This window comes from Phalacrocorax carbo, chromosome 3 (assembly GCF_963921805.1).
Source record: "Phalacrocorax carbo chromosome 3, bPhaCar2.1, whole genome shotgun sequence".
NCBI lineage: Eukaryota > Metazoa > Chordata > Aves > Suliformes > Phalacrocoracidae > Phalacrocorax > Phalacrocorax carbo.
The window spans coordinates 19,349,278-19,365,006 of NC_087515.1; the positions used below are offsets into that span (position 1 = coordinate 19,349,278).

At 40.1% G+C, this 15,729-nt stretch overlaps 1 protein-coding gene across 3 annotated transcripts in view; it reads right to left on the reverse strand.

The window, feature by feature from the left end:
* The window catches only part of TTC7A (tetratricopeptide repeat domain 7A), a 184,806-nt gene that overhangs the window by 26,220 nt on the left and 142,857 nt on the right, over positions 1–15,729 (reverse strand). For all 3 annotated transcript variants that reach the window (XM_064446062.1, XM_064446061.1, XM_064446063.1), the window contains one exon: positions 13,280–13,482. In XM_064446062.1, the coding sequence (XP_064302132.1) occupies positions 13,280–13,482 (203 nt within the window). The remainder of the gene's footprint in view (positions 1–13,279; positions 13,483–15,729) is intronic.

The window sequence follows — 15,729 nt, forward strand, 5'->3', positions numbered from 1 at the left end:
ATCATCAATGCTTTCATCAGCTGGAACACTGCCGAGCTGACTCAAATACTGTACATCTTGTCTAAAGGCAATTAAAAAGGCACATGGCAGTTTCTGTGTATCTCAATTAGCCTTGTACCATGCATGCTGACATTCAAAATGAGCTGACGTGGAGCCATGTTCCCCACTCCATTCAGAGCTCATATTGAGCTTGCCTGGTTTGTTGTAAAACTTAATAAGGCTTACAAAGTAAAGTGACTCTGAAGGAAAGCCTTAACCACAATTTGGATTTTGGGGGAATCAAAGCAAAGTTCACACAGTACAAACATAATGAATTAAACCCTACAAGATTAATGTTCCTGAATAAAGCAGCAAACCTCACATAGAGCTCCACAGACCTGCCTCTTCTTTTATTAATCTGCTCTTGGGATGTAAGTGTTAAGAGGAGCAGTGGGGCAGTGAATTTCTCCCACATTGGCATCTATTATTGTAATGCTAAGTGCTAGCTCCTATCACCCCCATAATCCAGTTTGGGAAGCTCTCCTACAGCATTTACGTTCTTATCTTTGTTTAGTCAATGCTGGCAAATAAAACATAAACAAATAATCTCCACTGTACAGCTTGGCACTACGGAGATGCTGCCATGTGTGTTCCAGTTGATTTTTATTTGCAGTCTCTTATGCTGGTGACAATCTTGGAAAGCAGATACAGCCTGGTAAGTGATGCAACTGTAAACCTGATGTTTTTATGAGCCCACTCTTTGTATTAAAATGAATGCTGAAGGGGTGAATTCAAGCAATGAGAGAACTGGGCTAAATATGAAAACACCGATGCAGTAATTTCTCTGGAACAAGTCAATGTAATTTCACCTCATTTCTTGCCTTAGGCCATGCACTAGATACTCAACTGCCCCATGTGACTGATTTAAAGAGATATGTGATCTATACAAACATAGACACCCACTTTAATTGCACTGTCTCCCTATATCTTCAGGGGAAGAACAGAGGTAGACTCTTCCACAAGGCAATGCAGAGCAGGAGCCTAACAAAAGGGGCTGCTCTGCATCAGCCTTGGATAAGTCCCTTGCTCTGGGCAACAGGTGTCAATGCGTTCTCCTACAACATCAAGCTCTAACACGTCTACCTAAGCTAAAGGCTGAGCACTAAGCAACATGGATTTTCACCTATGACTTAACAGCACTTAAAATGGAATTGCCACCTCAGACTCTCAGAAGCAGAAAGGAAGTATAAAAGCTCATTGTTTTGTTTATTTCTTACAAAGCCGATGGCTATTAAGTAAAGAAAGACAGAAAAATTACTACCCACCCGACTTCCAAAAATACTAGCAATGAGGACCGATTTAGGCAAACATTATATTTGACAATGCCAGTGAACTGCATGACTCCAGAGAGCAACCGCAAGACAGAGATGATCAAGCCTGTTTCCGATTAAGCAGCTCCCAGTTGGTATGCTGCACCCAATGACTGTCTCCAGTCCATGCCCTTCCTGATGGAAGAAAGGCTTGGCTAACTACACTGGTCATAAATCTCCCCACTGAAAGGTGATTAGCTTGAAAGTCCCCTGTTCTGTCAGGAAGCCACACAGAAGAGTTGCAAATCCATTAAATTACATCTTGGAAATATATATCTAAGGAGAATACATAGCATTCGGTGATACATAGAAACTACCATGTTATACCTTCAGACAGCTCATAGGAGTATCTCTTTCCAAATTAACATTCTTGCCATCTGATTCTCATTAGACTCACTCAACTGTTCCATTAATCTTATATTTTTCCTCCCAAGGGATTAACATTGATTTTTTTGTCTTGCACACACACAGGAAGGTCATGCTGTTTCCTACAGGGTGGATTCATTCAATAAGGAACTACACTATTAAACCTGACTTGACATTATTGTCAATAGAGCTGAGCTGCCACAATGCTGCTTATTTTTAAGAGAATTTCAATGCAACTCTCCTGGGTCCAGCTACATCCATCATTCCACTCCATGATACACACAAGCCACTTGACAACTCATTAAAAATATATATTAAAAAAATGGAGGTCAGGGCTGTGTGCCAGGGAAGCCCTACTAACATTCAAACTCCACATCTAATTAAAAAAATAATAAAACTCAAAATAATTACAAAATGCTTCTGGGAATAAAAGTTCTTCAACAGAAAAAGGAGATAGGAAGGCAGGACTGCAGGTGGGCCTGCAAGACATTTTTAGCTGGACACTCTGGGTTTCAGGTCACATGTGAGGAGGGAATGAATTCAGTCAGTGGCAGTCTCAGCAGCGCAGCCTGCACACCACAATAGGCAAGCACTGTTTTGGGTCTAAGTCCTACTTACAGGGACCTTTGGTTCTGCCCCTTCCCTTCCTTGTAAATCGATCCAGCTGCAGCCTAAGAGGGGTCAGATTGTTTTTCCCACATCTCATCCTGGAAGGCTGCTCCAGAGCCTCTCTGCACCGATGGCTGGGAACCCTCTTCAGTCTCCACTGCCCATTTACAGCAGATAAAACTGCATCCTTCAGTTGATTCAGCTTTTCCCTCCCCACAGCATTACACCATTTGTTTCCACATGTACCTGCAGAGAGCAAATGTATCCCTTCCCAGTCTTTGTTTTGCTACCCTGACAAGTCAAGCTCTCTCTTCCCTATCCCTGACCATCATAGGTGGTTTTTCCCCCTGCTCTTTTTCCAGCCAGGGCTTCTCTCTTGAGCACATCCACAAAAACATAGGCAAGAGCCACATTAGCAATACTAAACAGCAGCTCATTGATAGACTGGAGCTTTATAGAAGCATGGGAAAGGACAAGAGGAAAGGAACAAGATGAGAGTTTTCAACATAAAAAGAAATGCATGTTTAGATGTCACAAACAGGAAACCTGTATTAAGTTCTCACCTCAAGACTAGAATTTTCCAAAGTGCTGAGGCGATCCTCCCAATTTCTTGGCCCTGGATTTTCTGTTCTGTTGTTTTCAGACACTCCTTCAACACCACTGAAACAAGCTTCTGGCCTAAGTGAACTTTCAGATTCTTTGTAGTGAATTTTACCTTTCTTGGATAAAATAGCAAATATATAGCATTGAAAGAGCCTTCTGGGGCAAATCATGCAGAAATCTGCAAGGCAGAGAGGGATGGAAAAGGAAGAAACAACCTGTTGAACAGCTAACGGAAGAGAAAATAATTTATTTTAACTGTCTCTGAGTGGTCAATGCTTTACTTCGGTATTTTAAAGTAAGCATCAGTCTGTGCTTTTTGCTGTTTATTATTCTATGTCCCTTCCCATTCTTTTGCCTCCCCTTCACTCTTATACACCTATATCAACATTTGCCTGTTCTCCAAATGTACTTGAGAATAGCAGTGCGCCGAACAGAAAAAGAATTGTGAGAAAAATTGTTAACAGCATATAGGGATTTCCCCACATCAAGAGAAAACTAATGGGGTGGCCTAAACTGTTTAAATGTTTTGTACTATCAGAGTAGTCCAAAAATATCCTGTTGGAGACTAGGACTTAGCAAATTCACCCTTCCAGTGTTTTCTTGTACACTCCATATTAGGTAGACCTAAGAGAGTCCCAGAGCCTGTAGCTCTCTGAGCTGCATCACAGAAGACGTCACTGGTCTTCCTTTGGGTTGCTAGATTCTCCTGTTGACTTTCACTATTACTTACTTAATTAAGAAAAGGGAAAAAATAAAAAAGGCACTTTGTTCAAGGTTGCTCCATTTTTGGAAAGGCTTGTAATGACTGTCTACTTGACTGCTTTTACTACCTTTAGGTCTGTCATCTCTCTCTCAAAAATCCAACCCCCTTCTCACCAGGGGAAACTGCATAACTGTACTGGTACAAAGATGTTCTGCTTGCACTGAATTTGCAGAGCAGAAGGATTCATTCACCATCAGAGAAAGGAAGCACCCTCCCTACCCCGCTGCAAAAAGCTTTTTTTTGCAGGTGTTGTCATATCTTATCCCCAGGAAGAGGACTGTGCTAGAAAGTCCTCAGATCCACATTTGCTGCTGCTTACTCTGTCCTTCACAGCAGTGCTGTAACAATTTATCAATACAATGGAGGGCAAGGCACAACACACATGCAAGGCACAACACACAGGCAAGGCAGACTCCTCTAATGAAAACAAATCCTTGTGAGAGGAAGAAATAGTTCGCAGATCTGCCCCCTAAATCCCACTCCCGCCGCAATAATGTTTTCATCTCTACTTACATTTAGGGATATAAGGGTACTCAGACTTGTAAAGCACATAATTTGTGCTAAGCAGTCGCAATACTTTGCCCAAAATAATTTGTGGTCCAAAAGCCCAAATGAATAAAGCACCACAGGAATCAAGACATATAATTTGAATAAATAAGATTTTGCGCTTACAGAGCACCTGTCACCTGAAAGTATGTGCAGATATTAATTAAGCTCCAAAAACCCCAGACGAAATATATTAGTAGCTTCATCCCCATTTTACAGAGATTTAGCATAAAGTGTGACACAATCACAGCTGAAAGTGCAGCAGAGTTGGCCGTGCTGGGGATGGTGAGAGCCAGGGCTCCACCTCCTCTCCAGCCCTCTTCAGCGAATTGCCTTCAATGGAAAATGACTGAGTTGCAGTTCTTCGCCCTCTGGAAGAGGAAGGACCCACCCCTTTGCACAATAGCAGCAAAACCCTAGCCTGAAGTGTTTTGATAGATACCACAAAACAGTGCTTACTTTGGGAAGAGAACCCAGGAGCTCGCTCTCTCTCACATTTGCTTTGGGTGCTCTGTCTCGCTCTTTCTAAAACGCCAATAGATCGCCTCTGTGTCAGCACACCCCACAAACAGTCCTAATAACATGGCTTGTGGCTTCTCAGGTTTGGAGGACATGGTATACATAATATCTTCAGTACTTCAATCTGTGATGTTGTTTTTTATTTTTCTACTTCCATGCGTTTTACTATAATATAACTCAGAAGCCACACCAACCTAGGATCACACAAGACACAATGTAATTCAAAACTATAGTCAATATCCACATCAAAACCTTAAAATAACCCTCTTTTGAAGCAGGTTTTACATACAGAAATTCTGGATAAGAAATATAAATAAACATAGCTGATACAATAAAAAAATATTTAAAGTAATAAACTCAATGTATATATGTATTTAAGAAAAAAACTTAAAAAAATACTGTTACTAGTAAAGCTCCAATTGTTTTGTATGTCAAAGAACAGTTAGAAATTAATTTTGCTGTCATTAACTACTGATATTCAAGTTCTCATGACAGCAACTTTCTTAAAGATTCCCTTCAAGTATTTAAGTAGTAGCTGTGATGATGAAAAATATTCTCAGTATCACAAAAGCAGTAGTACAACTGTCCACTTAATCAAAATTACCCAGCCCCTAACTCTGCTCACCACCTTTGCGAAAAAAAAAAGGCAGGGGAACATCAAATGCAGTTAGGAAGAAATAGTTCCAGAACAGAAAAAAACAGGTCGCTCATTGCGTCTCTAGACACAATTATCCACCTAATTACACTCAGGACAAATGCACAGTTTTCCTAACTACAGGGGGATGCATTTCAATTGTGAAGTTCAATTCTCTGTACACAAATATAAAAAAAGAGCAAGAAATGTCACTAGAAAATGGAAACAGACCATGACATACTTATCTACAAAATAGCAAACAAATTTGATAAACTACAGACATAAAGCAGCAGCCCCTCAGATGATAAATAACTCTATTAATGTGAAAACTAGACTCTTTTGCTCCCACATTTAAGCACAGAAATCATTCTAACTTCAGCTTTCAAGGTAAAAGTGCTTTTAATTAGGGTCTTAGCTACCTTACAAGACATACAGACCTCGATATGATGGAGCTATGATAATCTACCCATGCTGAGAATCTGCCCCATGATTTATATGATTACTTCATGGCAGCATGAAACAAATCCCTAAGGAAGTAACGCATGTCGTCCTTAAAAATATTAAGCAATCAAGCCATGTTTTTATTATGTGAATGGATGCCTTTGAAAACAAGGATACATGCACCATACTGTGAGGTAAAATGAAATAAATGAACAGAAATAATTCATTTCCATGTTCTAATCAGTGGAAACTGTAGTCTTCAAATTATCCTGATGCTACCAAATGCGAGTCTGGAGACAATAGGTTGACTCTTCTACTATAATGCACATGAAATTGCATCCTAAGTACACAATGAAGGCCAAATTAAACAGTCCAAGTTTCTTTGTGAAGACTCTTTTTACTCAGCCCTTGTATCCAGCTGAACAATTAAGAGCAGAAGATTTAAACAAAGCATCATATAGTTTTTAAATGCTCAAATCTAATTAAAAGCAATTTATTTATCTTAGGCAAAAGGAATATAATCTACACAAAAACCTGTCCTCAATCGAGCTCTTCAGCTTCCAGCATTACCAGCAGAGAGAAGTTTGTGTTCCACCAGCTAAAAGAATGTCTCTGGCAAGCAGAATGAAGAGTATGTATCAACGACTAGAACTGCATGCTTGTTGGCTGTGTTGTATTCACAGACTGGGACACTGACATCTCTGCAAATACCTGAGACAACACCATTACACTGCTCACTGCTATTATAAATCACTGTGCACTCACTAGGGATGCTGGCTGTTCAGAAAAAATATCTAGCCCCTACAGGCACAGGGAGATGGAAACAGAGCTGTGATAATGAGATCAGGTGAATACAAAACATTTGAAATAAAATGTTGTATTTGTATGAAAATGTATATAGGTAATAATTATATGAATAGAACAACATGGGACAGTGAGCTGTTTACTAACACTGAGGCTACAACACTGCTTTTGAATCTAAGCTAATTTTTTGTAAGTGCATTATTTGCTCTAGCCTCATCTTGAAAAGAACTGTAAGAAGTTCAGAGAGAGGCAACAGCAATAATGAAAGGAATGGGACTGTTCTGGTGATAGATATCTATGAAATCCTAATAAGAGGATGAATAAGAATCAGTGGTGTGTTATGTCTCCCAAAAGAAGAATAAGGTGCATCAGTGTGGCTAGGAAGATTTGCATCAAGAATATAAAAAATCTGGGAGTTCTTTGTACAGCAGAAAGCAGACCTGCAGGCCTCCTTGCCAAAAGGTACCATGAATGCTGAGAGCTAACATAGGATCAAGACACGTTCATGAACAAGAAATCCACTGTGAATTACTAAGCAGGTAGAATCTATGTCTACTTCAGGATGTCCCTGAGCTAAGTCATAACCTCAGAAGTACCATATATGCCTGACCTGCTCTCATTCTTTCCTAGGCACTTCTTCATGCTGCTGTTGGAGAGAAGGACTAGTTGAACCGCTGGCCTGACCCAGTATAGTCACGCCAATGTTACATTTAGCATCTACTTGCAAAAAAAATTCCTGGTATTAGCTTCAGATTCACTTTGGGGGGATGACTGGATGGAAAACAGCTTTGCAGAAAAGGACGTGGTGAATAAGCTGGCCATGAGCCAGCAATGTGCCCTTGCAGCAAAGGCAGCTAATGGTATCCTGGGCTGCATTAGAAGGGGTGTTGCCAGCTGGTTGAAGGAGGTGATCCTTCCCCTCTACTCAGCACTGGTAAGGCCACACCTGGAGTACTGCGTCCAGTTCTGGACTCCCCAGCACAAGGAGGACATGGACATACTGGAGAGAGTACAGCAAAGGGTCACTGCCATAATTAAGAGACTGGAATGTCTGTCATACAAGCAGAAGCTGAGAGAGCTGGGACTGTTCAGCCTGCAGAAGAGAAGTGTCAGGCGGGACCCTACCAGTATGGTTAAAAATCTGACCGTAAGGTGTAAAGAAGATGGAGCCAGACTCTTCTCAGTGGTATCCAGTGACTGGATGGGCACAAACTGAAATACAAGAAATTCCATATAACATGAGAAAAAGCTTTGTTTATTGTGAGGGTGATCAAACACTGGAACAAGTTGCCCAGGGAGGTTGTGGAGTCTCCATCCTTGGAGATATTCAAACGCCAGTTGGACATGGTCCTGGGTACCCTGCTCTAGCTGAACTTGCTTGACCAGAGGGTTGGACCACATTATCTCCCAAGATCCCTTCCAATCTCTACCATTCCATGATTCTGCTAGGTGGCTGATATCTCCCAAACTGTATTTACCACAGAAACTTCTCCATAAAATAACTAGGCCTTCCTAAGGAAAGGCCAAAATCTACTCTAATCTCAGAAAACAAGGGTCACAAAACGGCCTACAGTCGATTTGTTGGCCCAGCTTAGGTGACTTAAACTCAGGTCAGTGGGAAGCTTGTTTTTTCCAACTTCAGTTGGAGGGTACTATATGACGGTAAAGCCCTTCTGCATGGCTGCCAATCTTATGTTTTGTGGTACAAACGACAGTCTCTCTAAGAAAAAGCAGAACTCTCATCACTAGCACAACTGGTGTTACCTGTATATTCTTTTTGATTTGATTATGGAACAAATCAAATACATTTCACTAGATTATGTTTTCCACCCATTTATGTGGTCACAACAGAACACAGAAATACATTATGAAGACTGCTTTCCGTTTTAACCTTCACAAAAACTCACCAAACAAAACTCAATATATATTTCACTTTGTTTTGCTATCGAGCATAGGGATGAGGCAGTGCAGACAGCTATGTGGCATTCTGATAACAACCTTATCATCCTTGCCCCAGCCTTCAAGAGAAGTCAGGAATCATTACGATCTTCCACTACAAGCAATAAGACTCAATTATGAGTAAAGCAAACTTTTTCTTTGTTTTGACGGTATTTTTTTGCTTGTTTTTTTTTTCTTCATTAAATCTGGCACAGTGACGGAGATGAGGGTGCCCATTTCCTTCCCTTTTAAATACATGATTCTCTTTCTTCTTCCCTGAACTAAATCATGTTGAGAATTGCTCTAACTTGACAAAGTGCTATGTGAGATGCATGCTGGGCAGGAGTCTTCTGAATGTTCTGAATGTCAGTCTGTTTTTAGTTTATCTTGCAATATTACTTATGGAGCTTTAGGACTCAAATCCAACATGCTGGCATTGATTTTCTCCTCTGAATCAACAGGGAAAATGGTACTGAATGCACTGTGGCTGGGAACTAGCAAATTTTGATGTCTTTCTCTAGTGACACACAGGTAGGTGGTTTTGTGTATAGCTTTACAAGGAGGTGTCATCTGCCCCAGCTTATGTTATATTTTCTGACTTTGTTGGGCACATGTCAGTTTTGTTATCACCGTCCCAAAGCTGTGTATATCATGATGTTATATAACCAAATTTGGTACATACTGAAAGAAGTAAGCCATGGTTACTTGGTTTAAAAACATGCTGTCAGATTTTAGCATCTGGCACGGCTACCTAGTCACAGTGTAAGATAAGGGGATAGGGGCTAAGCTCTTGTTTCTGGACCAGTGAAGATACCTACTCAGTGGAAACTCCATGAGCCCCCCTGGGAGAGGGAATTGCTCTATGATCTTAGCAATCAGGCCCCAGAAGGAGCCAATGAAAGAGAAGAAGGAGGAAAGAACAGTACTGTTCCAGTAAAGAGAGTGACGACGGAAACATGTGAGACAGAATGAGAAGAAATGTGGGAAAAAAAACACTAGCAAGTCGTACTTCCTAAAAAGAGCTGTGGTCTTAGAGTATGTACAGTTTCTAAGGGCCAAGCCAAGCTAATTGTTTCTGAGAGCAAACAGTTGTTCAACCAAAGAAGTAGCTCCATACCTCACCAGGAGTACTTTGGTAGGTAAGTATACTCCTAATAACCCCAAAAACTAATTCTGTGTGTTTTTTTTCTAGATGAAAACAGAGCTCCTCAACAAATGTGCTTCCTTAGATTAGGTATTAGCCTGTAGTATTTCCTTTGTAAAAGCTGTTGGTGGATACTTAATACAGGCTTAACGACCCTGTGGCATCATTTACAAATTGCAAGTGCTAGCAAGAAGCAGCATGACTATGTGGTATTTTCAGTGTGCCTGTGATTTCCTAACCACAGCATTGGACAGTGAGTGCCAACAGCCCTTGCAATGAAGCAGAATGTGCTACCCACCTCATCAGATGCGGTCAGCACTGCAGTCCTGCTGTACAGTGCTGCACTTTCACGCAGCAGCATGCTTTATATGGAAAGCACACTGATTTGGCAGCTATTGTAAACACCCTACTGCCACAGTAAAACAGCCATTTTCAGCTACACAAATAAAGAGCTTGTGTTTATTATGGTGGTGACTCTACCCTGTGTAAAAGTGAAGTTATCAACACCTGATGGACTCACTCATTGCTAGATTTGTACCCTTCATTTAAAGCCAGCAATGCTCTTCAGGTTGGAATCTTCCAAATATAGCTTTGACAACCCAGTTCTGAGAGCCCAGGGGAAGAGACATGACTACTTTTCTAATTGATGCTGATACACCAGGGATCTGCACTGTCTACAGCAGAGTTTTCCCTTAAAGTGGACTAGGTCAGTTGGATGGCAATTGTAATCCAAATCAAACAGTAATTCTCATAACCAGACCCTCTCTCCCTAAATTATTACACATCCACAACAGTATTAGTACAGTGGGAAAACTATGTACTCAAATGTTTTGGAAGACCAGCACTGAAACAGCATGCGTGAATTCAATTTCAGCTGCCTGTGTATGTGTCTTGCATAGTTTCAAGCCACTTGGAACTAGCTGATCATCTAGTTTGGCCTCTTGCATAATCCAAGACATACATTTCCCTCTGGTAGGGGACTGAACATACTGTGCTCAAGAAATTGTATTTTTAATAACAGTACAGCTAGTACTTGGCTAATACATACGTTTCAGAAAGGCATCCAGTCTTCTTCTGATGGCCTTGAGGAGATGCAGAATTTACCACTTGTTCCATTATATCCTCAATTGCATAAACCTTGTCTTAAGTTCTCCATGGGGATGCTGTCTCATTCAGTACACAGGACAAAATCACTTAGCTAGCAGCCATTCAATATTTAATTTTTGCCCTCTTTATTTGATGCATAGCCCTAAAAGCCTTGTTTACTGCACATTATTCCAGCTCTGTTCTGAAGGCAGAATGATTAATTTCTTTACAGGCTTTTCTATAGTGCTCATCAGATGCTTCTAATTTGTTATGTGCAATTTCCTAGCTTTTGGAAAAGCATACAAAGGAATGCCGTTATGTGGCACCCTATAACTACTGCTATGATTCATATCAGCAGGGATAGACCAAACCTTTGCTATCTTAGCTAACAGGTGTAAACCACAGGCTGCCAGCATGGCCAAGCTAAAGGGAATGAGGCACATGCTTATGCAAGTGATTTTCACTGATATTTGCTGGCACCAAGATGGGAAGATTCAGAATTTTAAGGAGCTGAAGGCTATGAAGTGGAAGTACTCTTACAGGTTCATGCTCCTTTGTCTCTCTTGTAAGACCGACCCCTTTAATTCACCCTTTCCAACATGACCAACCCTCAACCCACGTGTCTCGGCCTGGTTCCTTAACCCAGTCTCACTCATCTATCCAGTCTTATCCAGTGTTACCTATCTGATCTTGTTTTCTATCTAGCTTTATTTCTCTCACTTTGTTATTCAATTTATCTTTCCTCTTCCCTACTTGCTTATGGACTGAGTCTCTGTCCCCAAATTCCCCATCTCACTGTCTTTTTAACCTCTCCTAAATTTTACTTCCATTCCTTGACTAAGAGATGATGGAGCTTACTGTGATTTGAGGGCAATGAGCATTCACAGACTCCTTAGAGATTTCAGAAATACACATCTACTAAGCATGTATAAAACATGTTTTTTAAAGATTATAACTTGGATAACCTAGGAAGGATTTTTCTTAGGGACGGTAAAAAGCACGTGAGTATTTTACAAAGACAACCAATTCCTGACAAAACCTGGAGACAACAAAGCACAGTAAAGGAGATGTCACAGCAGCCTTTAAGGCCTATTCTTGAGCCTCATTTTCAGAAAGAGTTAAGCCACGCTGGGTGACATTTTCCAAAGTAAACTGGGCCAGAGCAGATGTGCATCTCAAATTTTTATTTCAAATGACTATAGTTTCAGAAAATTGCAAGCAACTGAAATGGGAAGACACAGTATGTGGTTCCGCCCATAAAATAAGTCAAAAATGAAAGATATTAGTATTGTGTTGGCATCTGATTTGATGGCTGCTCAGATATCAGTGACTTGTCTGAAATCATGACACTAACTGAGCAAAGAACACAATTCTACCTTGTTAGGCTTTTACCAACCGATTTTGTAAAGGTTGGATCACACCAACAAAGTAATATTATTGACCCATATAAGCCTAACGTGCACAGCTGTTTTGTAACTTCTCCTGATATATGCACCAGCTATTCATTTGCTGGTTTTGCACTGAACGTTCATTATTAACAAATACCTAATCCCTTGCCTGTAGGTTCTACTATTTTCTCTCAATTATAACTTCATTTTACATTTGTCCTCTTGTGCACTGATACGCCTTCAGTTTTGGAGTTGCCTGCAAACCTCATCAGGACAAAATTTATGCCAGGAAATACAAATCTGCTAGCAAAGACACAAAATGGTCACATGGATATAGAATTCCTGTAAAAATTAAATTAGTCAATAAAGACTTCTAAAATCGCAGAGTAAGGGCTACAGTTAACAAGACACATCACTGATGAAATATGATTAACTGTCCTGATTTCATAAGAGAAGTGGGTTTAGTCTTCCACAAAGCTCCCTGTAGTATTATTATTTTTAAGCTCTAGGGCCTGTATCTGTAAATAAGTTTGTTTTGGGGATGGTGCAACAGAAAAAATACTTGCTGGATAGGAGTGTTACCAAAAACCCCACAAATGTGGAGTCACTGCCCCTACACAAGGCTGGAGCTAAGCGACAGTTTAAGACAATAACAGATTCATTTTATCGTAAACTCATAGTTTATCTTGATTTGAGTAGACACAAGACTCCAACCCAAGGTTTACAAACCTCATCTATATATTCTGTAGTTTTTTAGTTCAGATCTTTCAAACATAAGTGTACTCTTTATTTAAAATGCATAACAGTTCACAGAAAAAGCAGCAAAGACAAAGCAATGAATTGACTTCCAAAACTATCAGCCTTTGTCAATTAAAATATTTACTTTTGACACAAGTCCTAATTAGTTAAAAACATTCAATCCAGTCTTAAAATAGAGGTTCAAGCTACCCAATTTATTCTTGGAACAGTCACTTGCTCTCAGGATTAGGAAGACAATGGAATCCAGAGGAAGCATGAGCCCTCTTCCCTCTTATTACAGTTAATCAGGAACATAAATACTATAATGGAGCTGAGCCCCTGCAAACTCACCAGGCTGTGCATAATTTCCACTCCAGCTGGATTCACTGTGAGCGCTTCATCATACAATTGCCTAGCCTCCTCCAAATTGCCTTTCATCTCTGCAAGCCTCCCACGCATGTACAGTACAGCATGAGATGTGGGGAAAAGACTAGCTGCCTCCTGGATACAAAAGCCTGCTTCTTTGAGATGCTGTTGTTCCATGAAGAGTTCAGCTAAAAACAAAAACAAAAACCAAAAAACACCCTACCATTAGTTGAAATAAGTCAGAGACCTTTCTTCACATTAATTACGTATCATCTCCCTTAAGCATATCAAAACATGAGTCTATGATCCTGCACAGTGCTTACTACTATGGTTAGTACTTACTATCACAAGTGGATTCACTGGATGGATCTTTTTTAATGCTAAGGGCTCTATACGGATGTTCATGGTCTTGTCCTGACACAAGATGGACTTAAAGATTCCTCAACCAGGAATGTAAACAGTGCCGAACTGAGCACAAGGAAGCAGGGCTGATAGCCACTTGGAGCCATTATATGTATTTCCAAATAATCTGGGCTAAAGAAAAAGATCAGAATAAGCCATCACTGTCTACTGAGAACTTTAAACATGTCAGAGTAATAGGATACATCTGACTCAGCGGGATATTAGGTAACTCGTTTAAAAGAGTATTTCCACATTTTAAAAGATGATTAAAAGTGTTTCTCTCTGCTTATTTGTCTAGTTTATGATATCTGTCTCTTAACTTTTCAGAGACTATTAAAATCAAAAGACTTTTATCACAGAGACTTATTTATATTGTGTATTCACACATTTACTTCCTCATATATACTCCGCAGAAAAACCAAAAAAAGCTCTTGGAAGAGACTTTTCAGTCAGTTCTTCAACCATCAGCAACTATCTTAATGGTTTGGGGTTTTTTAGGAAAAAACAAAACCAGGCATATTAATGTGCTTGACTGTCAATTTGTTAAATAGTTTCTCAAGTTAAACATAAATTTCATTATGTATCTCATGGTTAAATGTTAACATTTCTTAGGATTTGGACTAGATCATTGTTGGACTAGAGGATCATTGTAGGTCCCTTCCAAATGAAATAGTCTATTATAATTCTAGATTTATTATGCATCAAATCCTTGCAAAAGGCTTCAAAAGTGATACTCGGTTTTCACTGCCACATGGAAATGAAAAGAGAAACTGTTTATAGATATATATGTATATGTATGCATGTACGTATGCACATACGTATATAAAATAATTCTCTCTCTTCATACAGCAGCCACTGCTCTTTGGTCCATAACCTATTTGTGTTCTACACATTATCACTGCAAAAGCTCAAAGCCTCTTTTTTTTTTTTAACTGATGTAGCAATGTGGTAAGTATTGACAGTTTAAGAGTCCAATTCGAAGTGACTAATTCAGGCTCCAGATTTACATAAATAATTCTGAAATTAGACACAACCTTAAATGCCCTGACTTTTAAAGGTAGTGAATATTCTCAGAAAGTCTCTGTGAGGGGGGAAATTACCCTGAAAATTCTTATTAAATACCTTTGAAACTCTGCCAGTTTCAAAACACTGGGAGACACAGATGGCTGCGGGGACTTGGCATGCTAACATGGAGCTTGCTGGGTAGAGGTGAGGAGGAGAGCATCTCACAGGCAGTCCATGGAAAGGCTCCTCCTTGGCCTATCTGACACGAGACTGAGACCACAAATAGCACTTCTATTGGCATACTGAAAACGATCATGTACTGAAATGACAGCATGGCTGAACACCCTTCCCCTTCTGAAGTGGTCCTTCTAGAAGATGGGCAAGACATCATCAAGAAAATGCTTGAATATTTCTTAGCCATCCCTAGGTTGCAGTGCAGATAAATGGCATTCTCCAAGGCTGTCAACATGAGCAAAACATTAGTTACTTGGTAAGAGCTATACTCTTTAAAAGTGACTCATATAAATTTCTTTCTGGTTAATCATCATAAAATCTCGGCATGTATCCCTTTCCTTGGCTCCAAGAGGCTGCAACTATCTATAATAACAGAAAGCAAGGCCGCGTACCTTGTCAAGCTGAGTGTGTGCACAGCCTTATTCAAAAGTTTGTGGGAGGACAGTATTTTACTTGCACTTCCCAAGTAACAGAGTATTTTCCTGTCAACTGCTGCATGGCAGCTGATGCCGTGCATGTGGCAATAATGAGGATGGGGATGTGCAAAGTGACGATTCCTAGCCTAAAGATAAACACTTCATTCGCAAAGTTAGCACAAACTTAGCGGCACAAAAGAAGGGGTGAAATCCTGGCACTGTTTGAAGTCAGCAGAAGTTCTGGATACCGCCATATTAAAAGCTCTATTAGCAACTAACAGCATAATGTGACTTGTTTCATTTCAGAAAAGAATCAGGAGCAAGGGGGTTTAGATGTGAAATCATGCACAGCCAGTGTTTCAGTGCATACAAAATGGA